The sequence below is a fragment of the Tetrao urogallus genome (assembly GCF_951394365.1).
Source record: "Tetrao urogallus genome assembly, chromosome: 18".
NCBI classification, from domain to species: Eukaryota; Metazoa; Chordata; class Aves; order Galliformes; family Phasianidae; genus Tetrao; species Tetrao urogallus.
In genome coordinates this window covers 7,728,637-7,750,443 of record NC_136831.1, presented here as the reverse complement: position 1 = coordinate 7,750,443, position 21,807 = coordinate 7,728,637, and the positions used below count along the sequence as shown (strand labels likewise).

At 47.5% G+C, this 21,807-nt stretch overlaps 1 protein-coding gene across 1 annotated transcript; it reads right to left on the bottom strand.

The window, feature by feature from the left end:
- Positions 1-1,232: 1,232 nt before the first annotated feature.
- On the bottom strand, positions 1,233-21,546 carry METRNL (meteorin like, glial cell differentiation regulator; the record flags this gene model as incomplete). The annotated part of the gene is made up of 4 exons (XM_079544429.1): positions 1,233-1,549; positions 2,252-2,311; positions 15,809-16,197; positions 21,434-21,546. The coding sequence occupies 4 exons, from the start codon at positions 21,544-21,546 to the stop codon at positions 1,233-1,235; spliced, it is 879 nt and encodes a 292-aa protein (XP_079400555.1).
- Positions 21,547-21,807: the final 261 nt, after the last annotated feature.

Genomic DNA, 21,807 nt, shown 5'->3' with positions numbered 1-21,807 from the left:
TAAACAGTCTTTCTTAAAGGGCTGTATTGCAGGTTATGGGGAATGATGGGACTGAATGGTGGGCGACAGCCACTGTCCCTCCCCTGGGCACTGCTTACATAAGTGATGTTCAAGAAATGCGTGGATGTAGTACTTAGGGAGATGGTTAGTGGGCAGTGCTGTGGTTGGTCTGGATGCTCTTTGTAGTCTTTTTCAACCTTAATGATTCTATGATTCTAAGTGACATGGTGAGAATGGTTTTCAGGAGGAGGTCCAGCCCTGGGGATCGCATGAGCATCCACACTGAACTGCTAGCACAACCAGAAGCATCAAGCGAGCACCAAGGGCCAGCCTGGCTCTTAGAGGTGTTCCCAAAATAACCCCATAGGCAGCAGAGAGCACATTTAAGAGTCCTGCCTGGCCACGTGTCTAAAATTCTCCCAAAATAGGTCCTGCTTCCCCTTTGAAAAGCACTGCGGTTCCCGATGCCTCACAGGAACTCTGCTTCTGCTCAGAGAAGCCACAAAATAAGCGAGCAGCCCAGAAACTGATCTACGAGCACATCTGGAGTCGCCGAGATCAGCTTTACGGAGAAGGAAAAATAAAGATTTTAAACAGCACGTGTCAAATCCAGGGACCTTTATTTCTCTGGAATGGAAAGAATTTGCCAGCCTGGCCGAAAAATTGCAGGCGGCGATTGTACATTCTTTCAAATAAAAAAAGAACACACACACGAGTTTGGCTCCATAAATTTCTGTCATAAGAAACAACTTTGAATTGTACACCAAGCTTTTTACAAAGCAGCCACGTTAAGATGGTTTACTGTGCTCTATCACATTCTTGGCCATTTATACAGAATACACCATACCAAATGCTACATCAGCTTAAGACATTTTCAAAAATTAGTATTAAAAAGATACAAAGGCATGTTGGTTTTCATTTGGGTTTTTATTAAGACATGGAAGTTTTCTTGGTTTGTTTTCCTACGGAAGTCACTAAAAAAATATAATAACTTAATTCATAAGGACAAGATTGGTTAAAAATCCAGCCTTGCTTGCTTGGCAGCCTTCTGAGCTCGTACCTCTGTTGCTTCCATGAGTCTAACAGCATGGCAGGCTGCAGATGTGTCCTGCAAGGTCTCAGCCTGCACTCCAGATCTGGCCATGCTCTCAGTTACTGTTCAGAGTATTCACCGAGGCCAGGAAATATTCCCTGCCCAAAGCTAAAAGCGACCTTCAGCCAAACAGGGGGTTTCAATCTGGGCCAATTTCACATGGATTTAGCCCTTTGTCTTTTGCTTCTTTGTACATCCTTTGGAAGTCTTTAAATCGAGGGGCACAGCCTAACCTGGCTTCCCCAAAGTGCATGCGTCCTGTGAAGAGAAAGTCTCCATCTCCTGGTCTCACCCCACACTCCAGCAGGGTCTTTATTTGTCCTCGCCAGTTCCCACTCTCCCCTGTGAGTTGAAAGACTTTGCTCTTCTGCCTGTACAGTTTGTTGATGCCGACGTGAATCACGGATTCTTGCTCTTCTGCCTCGTTCGTTACGTCTTGAATGGAGCCTCTGATCACTGGGAACACAAAAAGGATGTGAGGAAGGGTTTCCCCAAACCCCCATTGGAATAATGGGGTCCAAATTCAGCCCCCAGTAACCAGGCAGCTCAAAGGTGAGTGATCTCACTACAGCAGCCCTGGGTTTGGTTCCTTGCTATTTCTAGAGTTGAGTTTGTGTTAGTAACCTCCAGCACACATTTGTGTTTGTTACAAGTCACGTTTGCAACCTGTCTGGGAAAGGCACCCACGTATTAAATTCAAGCACAAAAATAACTGCATCAGAAAAACAGTATGGAATGCAACAAAGATTTATAACAGCAAGTTACATGCTTATTGCTCTGACAATGTACTTTCTGTTCTGCAGCCATCACAGATACCAGCTAGTACTGATACCAGCTAGTACTGATTTCCTCTTTTAAAAGGGAAGCAGAGAATTATTGAAACTTTTGGTCTTTTGTCAGCAGCCCATTTTAGAGCAGCAAGTAGAGGTACCCAAAAAGTCTTCAAACTTCTGCTTCCACCATGCTCTGCCCACCCTGGGGAACTAGGTGAGCATTTTGAGGTCATCCTCACGTGCACCCCAACCCTTTGGATTTACAGCATTTATCACAAGTGGGGTTTGCCAAATTTGAGTGGGTGTTTGTCACTTTTCATGGAGGTTTGGTGACAGATGCCATAATCAAGAGGGACAACAAAGGTGGAGGGAAACAATAACTCACCAAAATCACTAGTGCAGACGGCCAAGAGGACCTCTGTGTCACTGCATGGTCGGCATGGAGCTGGAGAGAAAGGGGCAGAGTTAGCACAGGACCACAGGATTGGAAATAAATAGCTGGTTTGAAATGAACCAAAATCTGCTTGGGGGGAGCAAGGGATCTTTGTCAGATCCAAAGATCTGACAGGCATCAACAACGCTGAGAGAAACGCAGGCCAACCCCACCCCCAAGAGATTTTTGTAATTAAGTAGGAATATGGATCTCTTTAACACTCCTGCTGGGATGTGTTATCCAGCAAACACCCCACACACTCGCTGCTCTTATGCAAAATGTGTTTTGATACCGGGTGCATTTGCAGAGAGATCTGCTGCGAATTCAAAGCTCTTGAAAGCGCTTTGAAGATCATGTGCCTTTTAAAGGCTGATGGCAAAGCTTCTTTCTTACAATTTCTATCAAGTGTTGTTGGGCTATTTCACAAGCCATTTAGTCTATCACCACATCAAAGTTCCAGGAGGTTACAGAGTGGGGGAGGCAAAGAAGGGAGAGAAAAACCAGCGCATGTGTTTGAGGGCATCAAGGCAAAGCGGAAACTTGAGCCTGTATCTGGTAGAGCTCAAGCAGTACAAAGACCATTTCCTGTACTGCTGGAAACATTTGGATATCTGCACTAATCTAATCAATGCAAGAATGTGGCTCCTCTTTGTACTCAGCCAGCTATTTCTGAGGAGAAGGTGCTGTAGTTGCAGTACAGATGTTTCCATAATGCCCCACTGAGTTCAGGAATTTGCTTACTATCAGGGTCTGCCCTGCCTAGGGATGCTAATTAAGTCTTTCCACTGGAGGCTCAGGGATCCGAGCCCACTCGAAGTCGTTCTGAAGGCCAGAAAAATGAACACCCATTGAGCTGCTCTGCCCTGATCCACGCAGGTGGGAAGCTGCAGGAGAGCAGCTGCAGACGGGGCAATGCACTGAAACTACATCAAACCAAACCCGAAGCTGAAGCTTCACCTCTCCTACACACCTCCCCAAAAAATGTGAGCTTGAACCTCGACATCTGAAAGCATTTGGCTGCCGGATCCTCCAGCTGTCACACCCTTCCCCTCAGTGCTGTCAGCTTTCTGGGGGAGTTCATCCATTGCACAAAGTACCTCGAAACTCTCCTAAGCAGCGCTCAGCCATCAGCCTTCCCCAGCACGCAGCACAAGGCGATCTGTGGCGTAAGACAGGGCAAAGCTCGGATTCTTTCCAAGGTCCCGGAAAGGCGGTGATCCAGAAAGAAGGATTATTGAATCCAATCCACCAGATTTACTCCAGTCAGATGATTAATACACAGTGTAACATGCTGTTTAATAGGATTAAAGAGAATAGAAAGCGCACATTTCTGTGCGGAGATATTTGAAGGAATTATTCAGAAAGGTTAAGAAGCTCTAAAAGAAGAGGCTAGGAATAGGCAAAATAGTTTTGTTAAAGCATCTGGATCATCTGAGTATTTCTATTGATTGGAACCTGGATGCCTTTGGGCCTTTTAGAAACAATCCAGCCCTTGCTGGCCTTCTTTCCCCCACGCTCCCACATACCACTGCATCTCTTTTTCAAAAAACTTTGGAAACTGTTTAATATCATGAGAAATACAAAGCCAGCCAAAGCCTGGACACAACTGGAATACTACAATAATGTCAGTCTAAAACTATGCTAATTTTTAGACTCAAGAGACTTTGATTAGTGGCTAAACCAAACATCCAAGTTGCATCTGACAGAAAACCCTAAATCACATCACATCCCACAGTGGCACCCAACAAACCCATCCCACCCCATTCCCCAGCCTCCCTCTGCCCACATCAGGTCCTGGCTTACGTCCCTGAAATGGAGGTGACCTGAAAAGCTCTGGGAATCCTACAGCATTTTCACACGAACAGAAGTTCTAAAAACACAACTGATGGACATCCACAAAAAACACAGCTGGATTTTTAATGCCAGATTTCAGATATTTTGCTCTGCAAAGATCTAATAACGAAAAGGCATCCTGGGCTTCTCTGAGTGAAAACAGTCTTCTTTAGACCAGACATCTCTGTAGTTTGTCCAACCCAGAAAATAAAAAAAAACAGAATGACTAAGCCATTTTTGTTCTCCAAATGAGTGCAACACAAGCAACTGCATTAAAGATGAAAAAGAAAATAAGTGGTTCCATCAATTTAAATAGTCTGACACTGTAATATGTCAAATGAGCAAGTGTACGCATATACGTGGAACAAAATCATTTTAATTGCAGACTCAAGGCAAAATCCTGCATCCTTTTTAAATGCAGAAGGAAATTAAAAGCGCTCAGTATTGCTCACACTAGATCATTACTTACAGCCTGCTTCAGATCCATGCTGACTCACAGCAGCTTGGTGGCATGCAAGCTCATTTAACAACCATTTACCACCACCCATCGCTGCAATACCAGACAGATGAAGAACAGAAATCCTCTTCTGTGGAACAGCTCCCACATCTGCATTCACAGAGTATCAAATACATCCTGCAAGTGGCAAAAACTGGCTATCCAAGCACAGATGGAAAGTGAGTTGTGAAGGATTACTGCCGAGGTAAATGGACCATTAAAAAGCAAATAACATGCACTGGCTACAACTAAAGCTTCATTCCTGTGCAGTCCCATAAATAAAATCTTAAGAAGGAGACAGTGCTTATGCTTTCTTTTGGATTACAGCCATGAAAGAATCCACGTGTTTATGCCACAGCTTTGTCATTTGGGGTGCCCTTCAGCACCAATCTGCCCTGGGCAGCAGGTGTTTTCCTCTATCAGTAGGTCAGAACCATGCGTACACTTCCAGGCTGAAAGAGGAAGCACCCTTACTTGCATCAAAACTGAAGGGGAAAAAAAAAAAGAAAAGGGAAAACCAACATTTCACACATGCACAGCAGGTGAAGATGTTCATTTTCCGAGCAAAGGGCCCAGTTGCCAAACAAGAGGCTGTGTTTCCCCAATGCCCGACTCCCTGGGGACAGCTCGAGGTCTGCCCAGGTTCTCATGTCCCAAAGCACAGCTCCGAAATTGCAGCAACACCACCACCGTCAGCTGCACTAATTCCTTCAGACTCAATAAGCCAAAGAGCCTCGATTCACACAGCAGCAGGGGAAGTAGAAAAAAAAAAAAAAGAAAAAAAAAAAAAGAGAGAAAAGCAACGTTTTATTGAAGCCCTCTAAAGCCCAGATGCCTATAACTCAACCGCACCGCTTGTGGCATAAAGCCTGCATTGTGCACGTCGGCTGCCGACTCTCCTGGGAATGCCTTTGATGGATTTTGACAGTATCCTGACCTGAAGTAACCTGAGGCAGCCCTCTCCCTCCACCCCGCGGCCCGGTGCCTCCAAAGGCCTCTCTATTCACCTCCCCGCAGAGGGAGATGTAATTACATCATTCCTCACGAGCCAGCAGTCATGTCCCAGCTGCTTTGAGCGATTTGCCCTCTGAACCTGATGTTACCGAGGAGGACGCAGCGATGCTAACAATAGACTGCACTTGTTGGCCAACAGCTTTGTTGAGCACGCTGCTGATCTGCTCTATAGGGAGGCTGAAACGCTCCGAACGGGGCAGACGTGGCCCAAAGGAGGGCATAGAACTCCAGGTGGCTCCCAGCGAGGCCAGTGCCAAAGAGCTGAGATGGCTGAAGACAGCCGCTTCCTACCCTGGGGGTGGATTTAAGGGCACCTTTAGTGCTGCAGTTTAGCTTGGGTCTCCTCACCGCTTCAAGGGCTGTGGGTAAGTGGCGCCCTTTCCAAGAGCACACATCCCTTTTGGTTTGGGGCACCATAAAACTCTTCTATCCTTTGGAAGAGGGAGGTGAGGGTTATTCAAAGGGACATCACTGTGGTTTAGGAGAACAGTTCCCTGCAGGACCCATCCGTTGTGACCCATGATGCAGACATCATAGAAATCACACAGATAGGTCTGATCTTCCCTTGAAATGTTTGTTTCAGCAGCCACACAAGGGCCTGACCAACTTCAGCTTACCCAAAACCGGCTTCCAACCAATGAGGAAGAGGAGTTCTCAGCCTTGTCCTACATTTCCTTAACATGCCATCAAGAAGAATGGAAGAATGTCTCTGCAGGTCCTCACACCCCATCCCAGAGCTCTATTTCCTCACCTCCATCAACCCTTCCCCATCCACCCCACGGCTCCAGCTGGGCTCTGCTGAACATCATCATCGCTCTGACAGCAGACACAGGAAGAGAGACAACCTTCAAGCAGAAGTGAAAATATTGACTGCAAAGTAATTGCAGAAAACCACCTTACTGAGGAATACCCTTCGGTTTCGTTCAGCTCGTACACGCGTGCGGTGTGGTGGAGGTGTGGAGGAGGGAGGCACACCGCTACTTCATCAGCACTTCAGTTTCTCGTGCCATGCATTTGTATTTCTGCATAACTCTTTGAAGAGCAATCAGACATCCCAAGTCCCAGAAGCTCCTGAGGAGGCCCAAGTAGGGCTGAAGCACTTTGTTAGCCCTAGGTTTGAATCAGTTGATTAAAACAGGCATCCCTTCCTCTTGTTGGTAAGCTCAGCAGAAGGCATTCAAAGCGGTTTGGGGGTTTTGTTGCAGTCCAGGCTGCTTTAAACCAAGCCAGCCAGCATTGCAGCACCTCAGCCTCCGAGATGAAAGCTGCCAGCCTCACATCAGCACTGGTTCAGGCTGAACAAAAAGTACCCACCCACACCCTTCAAACTCTTGCTGGCAGCTCTGTAATTGCAGCCATACTGGAAAGGGCATCATAGGATGAGTGTCCTTCCTGGAAACGCAGAGCGCAGGCTTCCGGGAGCAGATGGTAAAAATAGAAATGTGGTTTCTCCAGTGATGCTGCATTTCTCAGTCCTATTTCTGAGCCCTCAGCAGAAATGACTATGGCTCAACCAACTGCTGCATGCAACCTGGGCGCAAGGGCTTAAGGGCAAAACATCATATGAGCACAAAAAAAAAAAAAAAAAGAAAAGATCTTGCCCTGATCCTACTTCCACTAATTAAAAAGCTGAATAAATTCTTTGAATTCTTACTTTTCAAGTTCGCCTAGGCTTTTCGAAAGGACAGCTTTCCTGTCACAAAATTTATTTGGCAACCGCTGGTTCACCCAGCCCTGACTAATCATCTTTCTAAGTGTACCTCCAGCTTTCCTACCCCCTCACAAAGCTCTTCCAGAGAAAGGCAGAATAACTTTCATCCTCCAAACAACCCCCACAGTGAAACACCACTCCAAGCTACATCAACACATCTGCATGTCAATGCCTCTTCTTAAATATAAAATGGAGCTCAAACCAGCAGAGCTACATCCAGCACACCTGTGCTTAACACAATACCTGCAGCCACACACAAGGGGAAAACGCGGCCGGATGACACCGAGCAGCTGGGCTGCAAGTCACAGACACCCAGTCACAACACACAGAGGAGCTCTCTCATCACTCTTTTGTTTTACAAGGCTTTCCTGTTCTTCGCATGGGATAGGATTACATGCTTTTCTGCAAGCACTGCACTTTTCCTAGCGTGTCAGTAGGAAAATGCCAAGCTGGGGAGCAAACCCAACATTTGGGCTTGTGCTGATCCCAGCCCCTCGGCTCAATGGCCATCATATGGGGTGAGGAAGGATTGTGCTCTTTAAACCAAAAGGTTGATGCTATGAATAATGCACAGAACCAGTTCAGTGCTTTCCTGAAGGCAGAAAGAACCATCTCCATTATTAATCATATCCACTATAAAGTTAATCTGAGCTCTGTGCTAAGCAAAAAAACCTCAAGTGTCTCCCTCCCTATACCACCACAATTCAGCCAATATTTGGTACAGAACAAGATGGTGATTCAACAGCTGATCCAAAGCAATGATGCTGCAGTGGAGAGCCACCTCTAATTTCTGTGTCTCAAGCAGGGATCTTGGTTATTTTATATCTTCAGAAAAAAAATCTCCTCCTCCAGCCCCTTGCCTTACCTCATTTCCAACATTAGGTTCAATGTGCACATACGTACAGGTTTCCAGAAGTAACTTGGAAAATAGAAACCACTGGCCAAGAACTATTTAAACCTGCAAATAAGTTTAATGAAATGCAGAGTTTCACATGCTGTGGCACGGACCGTGCCAAGAGAATTGAGTTAATACCACATCCTTCCTGCACAGAATAAAAAAAGCACACTGTAAACCTCACCAGTAGAGATGTGATGACCTTCACTTTCTGAGAAACGTCAAGACAAGAGCCCATAAACCAGAAATTTATCTTTTCACAGAAATGTCTTCCAAGAAGGTATTAAAGTCCTAAGTACCAAGGAAGACTATTTATGTAAACAGTTTGAGGGAGAGATTTGGTACCAGGCAAGCTGCATTTGCAACAGCTTTCAAAATGAAACTTGGCTCAGCATCTCTGGAGCATGTAAGGGTTCTCTGGGGTTGCACTGCAGAGTCAATGCTTTTCTGCTATTCCAAGATGCAGCACCCATTCTGACAAATGAGCTGAAAGGTCAGCTAGAAACACAAACAGCCATTTGTTGAAAGGGGGAAAAAAAAAAAAAGGGAAAGAAACAAAAGAAATTGCACAGCAGATTTTATTCAAGCATCACCAGACGCTATTAAACTCTACCTCCCAGCACAAGTGGCTCCAACCCAGGAGAAATCCCAAGAAGTGTCATAACTTCACAATGCTTCTTGCTGCCCCATCTCCTCTGGGCTGCCTACTGCGTGTCCCCAACACCTTCTCCCTTCTCTGTTGCCCCTCCTGCCACATGCAACCATTGCTCAGCCTCCATTGCTGCCTTCTGGTCTCTCCCCACTCGTTCCCAGTGTGGAGCTGGGCTGCAGGCTTGGTGCTGATGGAGAAAAACTCATGGCAGAGCCTCACTGGGACAACATTAGTGCAGCAGTAGCGAGGTCAGCACCTAGCTGAGCTCCTGCACTTTTACCCCTTGCATCACCAGTCCTATAAAACCCCTCAGTTACAGTCAAGCCTGCAGCGTATCACGTCCAAATAGCTGTACTGAGTAAACCAAATCTTTGGTTTAATTCCCCCTGTTCAAACTGCACCAGCAAATAGAGCCCAGCAAACAAGAAGCAATTACACCCTCACGTGCTCCTGTGCGAGCAGCCTCAGTAACCACCTGCCATTTCTTTGCTTTCTCTCTCTCTCCCTGCAATTAAATAGAAAAGCAAGTGACTGCTGGGAACTTCTGCTGTATGCCCACAAGACACCAACATAAAGCCATTAAAAAATAAAATCAATTTGTTTGTCCCCAAGAGGATTCCTTTCTCCTTCCTCGAACCGCTGCTGCTCCACCAAGGACCAGGAATGGGAAGCTCTGGGCAGGCACAAGGATGGGGCTGAGATGTTGTGGGTCAGAGATCCCCCGAGGGTTGCAGGACCTGGGGTCTGGGTTCTGCTCCTGCCCCACAGCTGCAGCACTGCACTTCCATGCGGCCCTGGCACCCCCCAGCAGCACAAGACAGAGCAAATATTTCTCCTGACTGAAAAACAACAAAGATTTATGGCTTGGCTCATCATCCCCTCCTGAAATTCACTGCGAAAATATTTTTTTCTTCTAAAGAAAATGCCGTTCCAGAGCCCTGTAAAAGCACGCGCTCACCAGATCGAGGAAAACAAAGTTAGAAGGGAAGTTCTGATGTCTTGTTTGGTTTGGTCTGTGACAGACAGCTAACAAAACACTCCGTTCAGACAGCGTGCAAGGGCAGGAGATGAGAAGTTACACGGCGTTGTCTCCCATTTCCCTGCCAGAGCACTGCAGTCAGCACCCATGGGCTGAGCTGTGCCAGCAGCACAATGCAGCCCTCTCCCCATCCCCACCTCTCCTGGCCATTAATGCCTCCTATGGGGAGCAGGATAGAATTAAGTAACGAGTGGCTGGTTAAAGTTAAACCCTGAGAGCAGGGTAATGGCAGATCAAAGATTAAGTGGTTCTTTAAAAAAAAAAAGCACTTTTACATTCACATCCACACCGGCCCTTCTGCCTGTTTCTAGAAAGCGGATTCTTTCTGGTACACAGGAGAGCTCTGAAGGAACACAGTGAGTGTCATTTTAAACCCAGGTTTACTGGGTCAGCACATTCTCATAGCGGGCTCAGCCCCACGCAGGGAAGTGATGGATGTGATACCACTGCTCTGTGAGCCCCACAAAAACTTACTTCAGGTTCTATATTTGTAACAGGAAAAGCTTTAAGACATATGCATTCTTTTTTTTTTTCCCCTCTTTTCTTGTCATCCTCAGATCACTGACCTATCCTACACAGAATTTTTCCTTTTCTTTGCCTTCCATTTCTCACTTCCACTTAGACCTTGACTACATTGGTGTAAATCTCCTGACAGCCCCACTGGAGCAGAGCTCCATCCAGCACACACAAGCGATCCTGGGGATGGGTTAAAGCACTGGAAAACCCAGCCAGGCTCCCCATGCATATTTAACAAGTCACAGCTTTGGGCCCACGGCAGCTTCCAGGTACCCACGTAACATTACAGTGAATGCTTTCTGGCTTCTACAACAGATTACAGCTAAAGAGATTTTCCACCCTGCAAATCGAGCCCCCAGCGCAGGCAAATTCTGACCTAAGTTTCTTACTCCTCCAGGAAGGTGGAGGGACAGGAGGAGGAATGCAGCTCCCCCATCCCCTCTATAACTACAGCCTCAGGAATTAGCAAGCTAAACACTTTCGCCGAGCAAGCACAGAGCATTATTAAAGACTGCCAAGCAACTCGGCTGGATTGCAGACCTGGTGGTGGGGACCATCTCCTGCAATACATAAAGGTCAGCGCAAAGCAGAGCCCCAGCTGCCCGCACAATTCACCTGACTGCTTATTGGTTTTGACTGCCCACTGAGTTGGGAAATAAGCTAACGGCATTCGTGGCCAGTCTAGCAAAAATAAGCTATTTTCTTACAGCCTGTCCCCTGCAGCTGTGTATTTATCATTGCTGCTCCATTGTCACCTCGTCTGCCCACTGCAGAACCAGCTCCTGCCCTGGCAACATCAAAGGGCAAGCGGGGCCACAGGAGACTGCTGTCAAACCCATTTGCTTGGGAAAGGAGAGATTAAATTAGGGCATCCCTCCCGTTTTATTTTATTGGTGGTTGAAGACTTCTCAGTTCAACAGTTTCGCCTTATTGAGGCCCATTGACTCCTGAAAGCATCAGCCCTGCTCAGTGTAAGAGGGTTTGAGCAGAGCATGTGTGCTGCCCGTGTATCAGAACTGCGCTTCAAAATCATTTCACCCAGGAAGGAACCCAAAAAGCTTTGCTCTTAAGCTCTTAATCATAGCCCAGATACCAATAAGCGTTCTTAATTTCCAGTCTGTTTTCTCAGGCCAGTGAATTAATAGCTTACAGGAAATAGCTGAATACTGTCCTTCATTAGTTAACTGGATTTATCCAGTTCTGCTTTTGTTTTTCAGATGCCCATTTCAGCACAGGACCTCCTATCTATTAATATTCTCAGGCAGGTACCCAGCATTAATAAGGAAAACATATCAAACAGTTACTAGAACCTGCTCTAAGTGGGGAGATGCCATCAAGATAAAGGGCCATTTTTGTTAAAGTTTGACTTCTTTACTACACAAAAGTGGGTGGGTAATGAAAGTGCTTTCAATTTACCTCCTGAGCCCTAACAATCAAATTATAGATAACCCCACGAGTGCATAATGGGAAAGGCAAATTATGCTTGTGTAAAGATGGATCCAGAGCTTGGATGCCATATTCCTGAAATACTGAACTCAGGGAGGAAATAAAGGTCCTTCGGTCCTCCAGCGCTTGGCCAAACGTACAGAGCCCTGTTTCAGGTCGGTAGAGGAGCAGCTGAAGAACAGGAAAAGCAAATGATTCTCAAGAGACCTTTGCCCTTTCCATAGGAATTTGATCCCCGCAGACCCAGACCTGGCAGTTTGGGTGGATCACCGCTCTCAGAACACTGCTGGGAGCTGAACAACACTCCTGGCAAAAACTCCATCTACCTGCCAGTATAACAGCCGCGGAGTATTTCAACCCAGCAGAAGAGATGAGAATCAACAGAACTCAACAACCTAAACGAGTTCTGCAGCTTCTCGATGGCCTGGAGCCAAAATGTCGCTCTGCCTCAGTTCCTCAGTTGGGCTTCAGAGCCACTGAAAGCACTGGCTGAAGTCAATGGCCCATCTACACCCATCTGCACGGGTGCGAATTACATTGGGGGGTTCCAACCCAACACCTAATCTGAAAATGAAACCATTTCAACCACCCATGGCCTTGGGTATCAGGGAGAACACGGCCATCGGGATGCCCGAATGGTGAAGCTGACCCTTCCATGGGACTGCTAATTCCCAGTGACGTGAAATGCATTTTTTTGCTGGTCACCACAGGACTAAAAACCATCCTGTGCCAGATTTCAGAAATCTGGATTAAAGCATATCAGTGTACAATACGTATTTCCCCCAATTAGGGAAACCTTTAGAGAATGTGGTAAGGCAAACTCAGAGCCAAGCTCCCCAAATTTGGAAAATCGTAGCAATTTGCCGTGTCTTTCAACCTTCCCGAGAAAAGGGAAAGGCTTATTCAGAACCTGTGTGTGTTTTCTGCTGAATTATTTGCAAGGCTCTGATTAAGTGGGAAAGAATGGCTGCAAACTAATAAAACTTGAGGTTTTCTAATTAAACCACAGGCACCCTGCCAAGCATCGCTGATTTGTTGATGCGCCCTGCAATGTCAGGACTCTGAGGACACAACAGGTCATTAAAGTATTAAACAGATGACTTACACTCTTTAATCAGAGCCGGGATGCCAAGTTAGGAAGACAGAGTAAACTCAAGGGCAGGGTACAATAATTATCACCAGGAAACAAACACACCGTTGAGGGAAAGTCGAGAGAAATTGCGAGTGATTGCTGGAATAGCTATTGCACAAGGAAAGGGCTGGATCACCAAGCCCCACACCTGGGTCTTTTATGACCAAAGCACAAGCACCAAAGCTTCAGGCACCCAACCACGAAGAGACCACCGCTGACTGCAGCAGACTTCCTCCCCAAACAGACTGATTGGCAAAGAGCATTTATTTGGAGTTTTCACACTAAAAGCAGAAGCAGCTACAGAAGAAAGAAGGTCCACAGGCTGCAAGGGGTCCCGAATGCATTGCTCCATAGAAGCCTCGCAAGCTATTTGGCAGTTTCCCCAGACATATAGATATTTATAGGAGAATAAAAGTGCTCATCTGACTGAGTAGTGGAAAGAGTCATGTATGGCATTTCCATCGTGTTTTCACCCCCCATCACCCCTCCCTAGCAATAGAAGCCAAAAAAAAGCAGAAGAAATCATTTAAAATACAATAGAGGTCTCTCGTTTGCCTTGAAGGCTCTGCTGATGAACTATTAAAACACTTCTTCTGTCCAAACAGGACACTTGGAGTGTGAAGCAGATAAGCCTCCCGCATTGTTTTATAACAGTGCTGAGAGTCAACCAGCGTCTGTCAGAGCTGAAAACACATCAGTCCTAGAAAAAGCGGTTTAATGTGCCTATCAGAGAGGAAGGCTGTAGTCAGATTCAGCCCTCAGTCTGACTGCTGAAAGTCTCTGAAGAAAAATACCCAAGATTTTATGTGGAGTGAAGAGCACTGAATTCTGAGAACAGTGCGGTTTGTTCTGAGATGGCGAGCACACGCAACTCTACAAAGCTCAGAAGAAATCATATCCACGTGCAAATTAAGGGAGGGGATGAGCACTCTTTCTCTTGTACTATTTTTATGCATATGCAAAAACAATTTCAACTTTTCTTTGGGAAAAAAAAAAATCGTATCTTGACTTTTCTTGGTAAAGTGTGACTTGCTTCTTGCTGGCCTGCCTGCATCTGCGTCCTCACAAAGAAAGGAGCACTGACTCTGGGAACATTCTCCAAATAACTGATCAAACAATGTCTTTAATGTCTTCTGCGATGGAATTTTACTACATAGCTAGCATTCTGCACAGCATATTCATCTTTGAAGAAATGATCTTACAGGGAAAGCAGCTCTGCAGTTGGTGCCAGACCTCTTTGCAGCTCTTGTAAAGTGCAGAAGTGCTGAAGTCTCCTTGCAACGCACAGCCCTCAATACTGCCCTGCGAGTTGCACGCAGAGCAGGAGCAAAGAAAGCAGCTTAAATATGTGAATATTTGCATTTTTTTGTTTTCATGGCAAACACGCCATCTGTCAGCTATCAGGGTTACTGCATTAGCCCTCAGCCCGCTGCTATCTGGCTGTTAGGAACTGTTTTCAGCATCGGAAGAAGATCTGTAGAAAAGATCTGAGCAGCTAACATCTGCATGGCAGCAGAGCAACAAGAATGCACGAATGCACTAATCCAGGGTCCTGTTGTGGAAGAGAATGGGACTCAAGCTGTTCAGTCATCTACCCAAAACAGGATGGGAGACACACGGCCTGGAAATACAGCGACAGCCTCATCAACCACACTGCTGTGTATCAAGTGGCATCTCAGCCACAGCACAAGGCATCGTGCTGCCCACCCTCAGCAGCCTACGCTCTGCTCCTTGGGCTGACTTTTGGGACACACTGTCCTCATCTGCTGCTGCTCAGGTTGCACTGGGCTTCTCCCCTTCCAGGAATCAGGGATAAAACCTAGAGGCAACTCTGCATGGAAGAGAATCAGACACCACCTATCTGAAAAGAATTCCCCTTCCCCATCATCCTCCACCAATTATTCTTCTTCTCAAATTGCCTACTTGATTAGCACAATTAGGTTACACCTATAGCTTTTGTTCTCAAGTGCAATCACAGAATGGCTCAGGTTGGAGAGGACATCCATGTCCATCTGCCACGTGCTGGTTGCCAACCACCAGATCCCATCCAACCTGGCCTTGAATGTCTATGGGGTATCGGACTTTTAAGGCTCGTAAATTCTTTTGTGCATTCCCCCTTCCTACAAACTTTCATTGGTATAAAACTCCTCCCTGCAGAACCTGATTTGCAGAGTGGGTGAGAGAGAGGACAGCATTGGCACCATTTGCACACAGCATCAGCCTGCTGGAGGCTGCACAGCAATGCTCCAGAGAGTGAACTAGAAGAGCTGAGGAAGGAGCACACCAGAGACGAAAAAAATAATTGGGTCAGCAAGGAGCAGTAGTTGTAGAGGAAAAAAAAAAGAAAAAGACGGAAAAGGAGTTCCTCCTCGTTTAAATGTTTGTTATTCAAAACATGCAGTGGGGTTTTAAAAACTGATTAAAAAAAGCGGTTAGCCAACTGCTGCAGCAAGGCTCGGAAGCCCAGTTCACACTGGAGTTCATTGCAGGGTAAAGCCAGTTCCTGTGATTCACCCCAGGCCTGTAAGGGGAGAACCATTCACAATGTAACCCTTAACAAATAATTTGGAGTTCAGCCTGTGCTACCAGCTTCCAAAAAACAACAACAAGGAATTAAAAATATATATATCTATTCTTCCGCAATAGCCCGTTTATAAAACATGCCCTTAAAAGCACATGAAATTCAGAGCCAACCACTTTCCCACTCACTCTCTCTACCATCTGTTCTGCATCCAATACAATACGTGAAAACACGACCGATATCCCAGAACTCACCAGAAACTGTGTGCAAATCAGATGCAATCCCCCTGCTCATCAATTCGTACTGGAAGCCTGTAATCTTCCTGCTAATGTCCTGCTGGGGGGTGGCCTCGACAAACAGCCCCCCCTGCTCATAGCCAAAGCAGTACACCTTGCTGGGGCTGCGCTCTCCATCTCGGACCAAGAGTTTCAATTCTCCAGTTTTTTCCAAATAAATATTTGCTCCTGCAGAGTCCTTGAAGGGCTTTATGCAAACAGTCAAATGTTTGTAGGAGGCGGGTGAAGTGTTGGGTCGCAGGTTGACTATGAGTGCTCCCGTGGGATACATCCACTCTATGGAGCCTTCGGAACAGCGGAGGTAGACCTGTTCAACATCCTTCTTGTGAGACTCGTGAGTTAAGCCACTGAGGGAGGAAAGAAAGAGAAAGTTAGGCAAATGACAGAGCTAGTAAAGCAAATGTCATAACCTCAAACCTTCAAAGAGCCACATCAACAAGCGCAGGAAATCTACTGTAGGGCTGAGTGTTAGCCCAGCCAGCTCGGCAGCTGCCAGAAGCATTCATCTTAATATTAAAGGACAATTTTCAAATCGTCTTCCAAAAGAAAAAGTCAAACCACTAATAATCGACTTCAACGTTAAGTAGGATATAAGCACATGATCAAACACAGCTAAATTACTACAGCCTCGATTGCTGCCCATCAGCTGAGCTGTGGCAAATGACTGGGCGCACACCAGTGAAACACGTACACTGCAGCTCCCTTCCCGGTGGCTCACACCAGCACAGTCTCCAGCCTCACAGATCTGACCCCACCTTTCTATGAGTACTTTGTTCCTCTTCCAAGTCTGTATTCCCAATGGATCTGAAACTGGGAGGGAAGCCAAGCTCGCCCCGCGAGCTGGAGCAAAGGGATGCTCTGGTGCTGCTGATACTCCCACCCCAATCTCCAAAATAGGAGGTGGGGAAAAAAGACCTCCCCCCACTCCTCATTCATAGCTAGGAAGCACAGAAGTAAGCTCCCCTACTTCCCTCAACATGAGGTTAAACCTTTCACTGCTTAACTCCAAAAGCTCTGAGCTACGGGTGCTCAAAGGGGCCAGTTAGTGCTGCTGGGACAGTGGGACATCACCACTCCTTGCCCAGCACCGGGGCAAGAAAACAAACACCCCAGCAGTCATTTTGAGGGCAGTAATCACAGAGATGGGACCGGAGCAACACAGGGATCCCAGGCCTGCGGGATGCCCAGGCTGAAGGGAAACCTGTAGTAAATCCTACAGCCTGCTTGCCCATGGCCTGAAGCAGGAATGGCTCTGAGCAGCTCCTGCTGCACGTCGCTGCTACTGGGCCAACCCTGCACACGTTCTTTACCCAGACTTCAAGCACTAATATTTACCAGTACTTAAAGAGGGGCTCTGGTACTTGAAGGCCTAAAGGAAAGCTGGCGAGGGCTCTGTATTAGGGAGTGTGCTGATAGGAAAAGAGGAACAGCTTTCAACAGAAAGAGGTGAATTTAGATGAGATTTTGAGATGATATTCTTCACTCAGAGGGCGGCGAGGCCCCGGCGCTGCTGTGCACACAGAGCTGTGGTGCCCAAGCCTGGAGGTACCACAGGACATGGATGGGCCCCGGGCAGCCCGAGCTGGGGGACAGGCAGCCCACGGCAGGAGTGGGGCTGGGGGCCTTAGGATCTGCTCCAACCCAGCTCCCAAATATAAGCATCTTTCATTCTGCGCCCATAGAGCACCACCCACAATGAGGCCCTGAATGCAGCTCCCCGATCTGCTGCTCAGCGCTTTGGAGAAACTCCTGTTTACCAGATTAACCAAGAAAGGAAAATACGTAAAAAGGATGAAACAACTTGTCTAAGGGTACACAGGAAATCTGTGGCAAAGACAGAATGTGTTTTAAAATAGTGCAAGTAATGACATCAATCTCTGGTTTCTCAACAGAAACCTCCGAATTGACAGCTCTTCACCCCAAAGATACATTCACGTGCTGAACGGGGTTAAAATTCAAGCATTTAGAAAGTAACAAGAAACTGTTTGTAAAATGGGGGGGGTAGGAATGGAAGGGGGGGTGAAAAACACGCATGCGAACCAACATATGGTTTGCATTTACTGTTGATGTGACTCATTATTGTGAGTGTCAGTGTGACCCACTTGATAGAGGTTACACGAGGAAGCTCAGGACAAAAAGTCATATTTAATAATAATATGCCTGCAAACATGTGCTTCTGAATGATCTTGAAAGCCACATCAAGAACACAGAGGAGGAGAATCAAGGGACAAGTTTTTGACCTCTGGTCTCTTGCCCTCCAATTTCGGTAGTGCTTGACACGTTCAGGAAACTTAACTTTCAGTGGGACATTTCAAGTTGACTGTAAATCCACATCTGGTCCACAAAATCAGCTTTCACCACAGCACGAGCGTGATGCCACTCAACAGAAAACACAGAAGTCTGTTTTCTTGCAAGCAGTGAATAAGTAAAACTAAATAGTGTGAAGTTTATTCCACTGCAAAAAAAAAAAAAAAAACAAAACAGAAGAGCCCTCATGCATCACTTGTTCCTTCTTGGGACATCAAAACAAGCTACGTAGGATCTGTAGGCCTTATACTGGCAACTTCCACTCCTAAACCTCAGTGTTTAAACAGAGGGAAGGTGCATGGGGCAAAACTGTGAACTCATGCACTGAAACTGCTGTTGCAAGTGATCCTACCAGCACTGAGGCACTGAATTTCTGCCAGAGGAAAAAAAAAAAAAGCCTCAACATTCAAACAATCACGCTGCTCAAACAAAATAAAACAAAACAGGGCGGACTCTGAAATTATCTTCTGAAAGCCAATTATATCCCACAGGCAAGAGTGATGCCATTGGACAGACACATCAAGCACAAGTACCTGTACACATTAAGCCCTGTAATAAAGGGTGACTCAGAAGTTAAGCAGATTTCAAAATACACGCCAGTGTTACTTAACAGCAACCACCATCATCCAGTCAGACCTGTCACTTTGCTCGCAGTCAAAATGACATGTCACCACATCAAGCTTGTTTAATGCCACGCTTAGCTCTCGCTGGCCACTTATGCCCTGCAATAAAGGTCCATACCATACAATAAAGCAGGTCTATCTTTTCTATTTTTTTTCCCCCCACATCATGTTTTTGTTGCTTTTAAATTCACAGCAGGCAGATATGGGAGCAGACTCACGGTTACAGTGACGGATGAGCCATCCATCATCTCCTTCAGATCTCTGCAGTTTATTGGGACTTCCATCTACAACAAGCACTGCTTCCTCATACCAATCCATGAGAGCATCCTGAATCACTGCACTGGTCTCCTCACTCCCTTTCTGGTTTCAGCCCTGCCCCGTGTCTGCCTTGAAAGATCTATGGTGCAGTAAGCAATTATGCTGCAATATGCAACAGGTGCTATTCAGAAGAAAAAAGCGATGACAGGACTGGCACTACCTACTTCTATTTCAGATGCTCTGAAGAGTTACTCAGAGTACCAACATCCTCTCAGCACCCTTCAGTGAACACAGAGAACTTCAGATCCTAATTTAGGGGATAATTAGATAATTAAGGATGACAACATCAAGACTTCCCTGATGCAGAGGGTAAGACCAATGGGTGTAATCTGCCACATCACAGCTGAATTCTCACTCTTCCAGACTGCATCAATAAGGTCAGAGCAGCATATTCTCAGCATGTCAGTGGGGTGGTTTTGCCCAAAACATTGTGAAGTCACTGCAGCAAGAAAACCTGAAGCTACAGCAAGAGTAATAACCAGGCACACACCACAGCAAAGTTTCTGCTTGCTTTCTGGACAGTGCTCTCCTAGAAGCTCTGTACTAAGCTCTTTATTAGGATGCTGCTGTGGCCTACTGAGTGTACTTAAATTGCAGGTGTCACACTGTGCATTGCATCACATTCCCCTGGAAGCATGAGGGATATGCATAGGAATCCTAGCACAGCTCCTCACAGTACTCAGGGATATGGGCTGGTCGCTTCACAAACTGGTGGGGAAAAAAATCATACCAAATAGATTCTATTTTCATCATTTCTAATATAGATGTATATAAAGGTGAGAAAAAGCCTTCAGGTTTACTGTAGAAGATCACTAGGCTCTCAGTCTGCCCACACAAGCCAACCTAGAACTTCTCAGCAAGAAGAAAGACTCAATTTTGGTATCCAAGTTCATAGGCTTTTCAAAGTTACGGCCAAAATATAACACAAACCACCCAATGACTTCAAAACACTCCATTCCACAATAGAAAATCCTTTCTGACCTACGTAGCTATTAAGTATCCACACTGAAATACTTAATTAGAGAGTACTTATTGGCACATCAGAGTACCTTCATCCTTCCTAACTGCTAGTCCTTTAGGACAAATCAGGTGCCAGTTAACACCTTAGGACCAGCAGCATTTCTGGTGACACCTGCATGCTACCAGTGAGGCCAGAGACAGCCAGGCCTGCTCCATCCCTTCCCCATGGGCTCTGTGGGGACAGCTGCCCACCCAGAAGATGCACACAGCTGGAATGCTTAGGGATGAAAACAGGTACAGCTTTCAGAGCAGGGAGGCCGGAAAAGGAAAATAATGCAATCATTATTTGCCAGAGGACTAATAGGTTTGGCCCATATCGAACGGACTTGCCTTCAAGTGGCTTCACAGGGATTAACGACACATCAGTTGTCAGGAGTCCAAAAAAGTTTAGAAAAGAAGTAAATAGCGGCATCAGCCTCCAGACAGCCACAGATAGGAAGTTGTTACGCTGCGAGTCAGCCCAGCTGTTTCCCCACTTTGAATTCTCCCTACTCCAAAATACCTTCCTGACACGAGCTGGCCCAACTTTTATTTTACAGAAATTCAGATCTCAGCAGAGCAGCCAGCCAACATTTCTGACTCCCAAAGCAATTCTCTTCAAGCCGACACAAAGCCGGATCCAGCAGTGCTCGCCTTTTAGCAGAGGAGCTTTTTAAAACCATGAACAGACCCAACCGCACACGCTGAACTTATTACGAGCAATTAAAGGAGAGATAATTCGGGAGATAAACGTTTGAGAACCGACGTCGTTCCTTATTCAGGGCAATTAGAACAGATCGGAGCGGGCTGCGGCAGCCCAGCGCTCTCGGGACGGAGCGGGCAGCTTCCAGGACCCGCCGGGACGGCGCTGCTGCGGGGCCGGGAGCGGCGGCGGTGCGGGGTGGTGAGCAGCGCGCTGAGCGGCGGAGCGGCCCGCAGGTGCAGCGCGTCCCGAGGAACCGCGCATCTCAGCGCCGATCGCATCCCTGGGGAAAGCGGGACAGCCCCGGGAAGACGGTCGAGGGGATAAATCTCTCCTCGGGAACGTGGCACCGCCCTCCTCCTCCTCCTCATCGTCCTCAGCCCACGGCGCCGCTGGGCAGAAGGGAGCCTGCCCCGGTCGCTCCAGCCCTGCCCTGTCCCGGCCAGTGCTGCCTCGCAGGGATGGGAGAGCGGAGCAGAGCGGAGCGGAGCAGAGCCGCCCCGCTCCCGCCTCATGCCGCCCCCTCCCCGCACCCGGCCGGGCATCCCGCTTTCGCCCTTTTGTTATCGCCCCCGGTTTCTCCCCGAGATGAGGGGACGCGGGGCAGCCCCCGCTTTCTCCCCCTGGCCTCACCTCCCCTTCCAGTTGCACAGGTCGCTGGAGTACTGCGCCTCGGCGCCGCCGCCCAGCAGCAGCCGCAGCCCCAGGAGCAGCGGCAGGAGCCCGGCGGTCGGGGCGCTCCGCATGGTCCCCCCGCCGCGACCCCCGGCCCAGGGCCGAACGCTGCGCGGGAGCGGTGCGGAGCGATGCGCGCAGCTCCCGTGGGCTCGCCTACATGGCGGGCAGCGCAGGGCGGAGCGGAACGGAGCGGTTACCCCATGCCCGACTCCGCGCTGCGCCGCTTCGGCTCGGCTCTGAAGTTTGCGGCGGCTCTGCTGCGGGCTCCCAGCTGAGGGGCGGGAGCGGGCCGGCCTCCCCGAGGAGGCTGAGCTCCTCCTTCCCCCGCT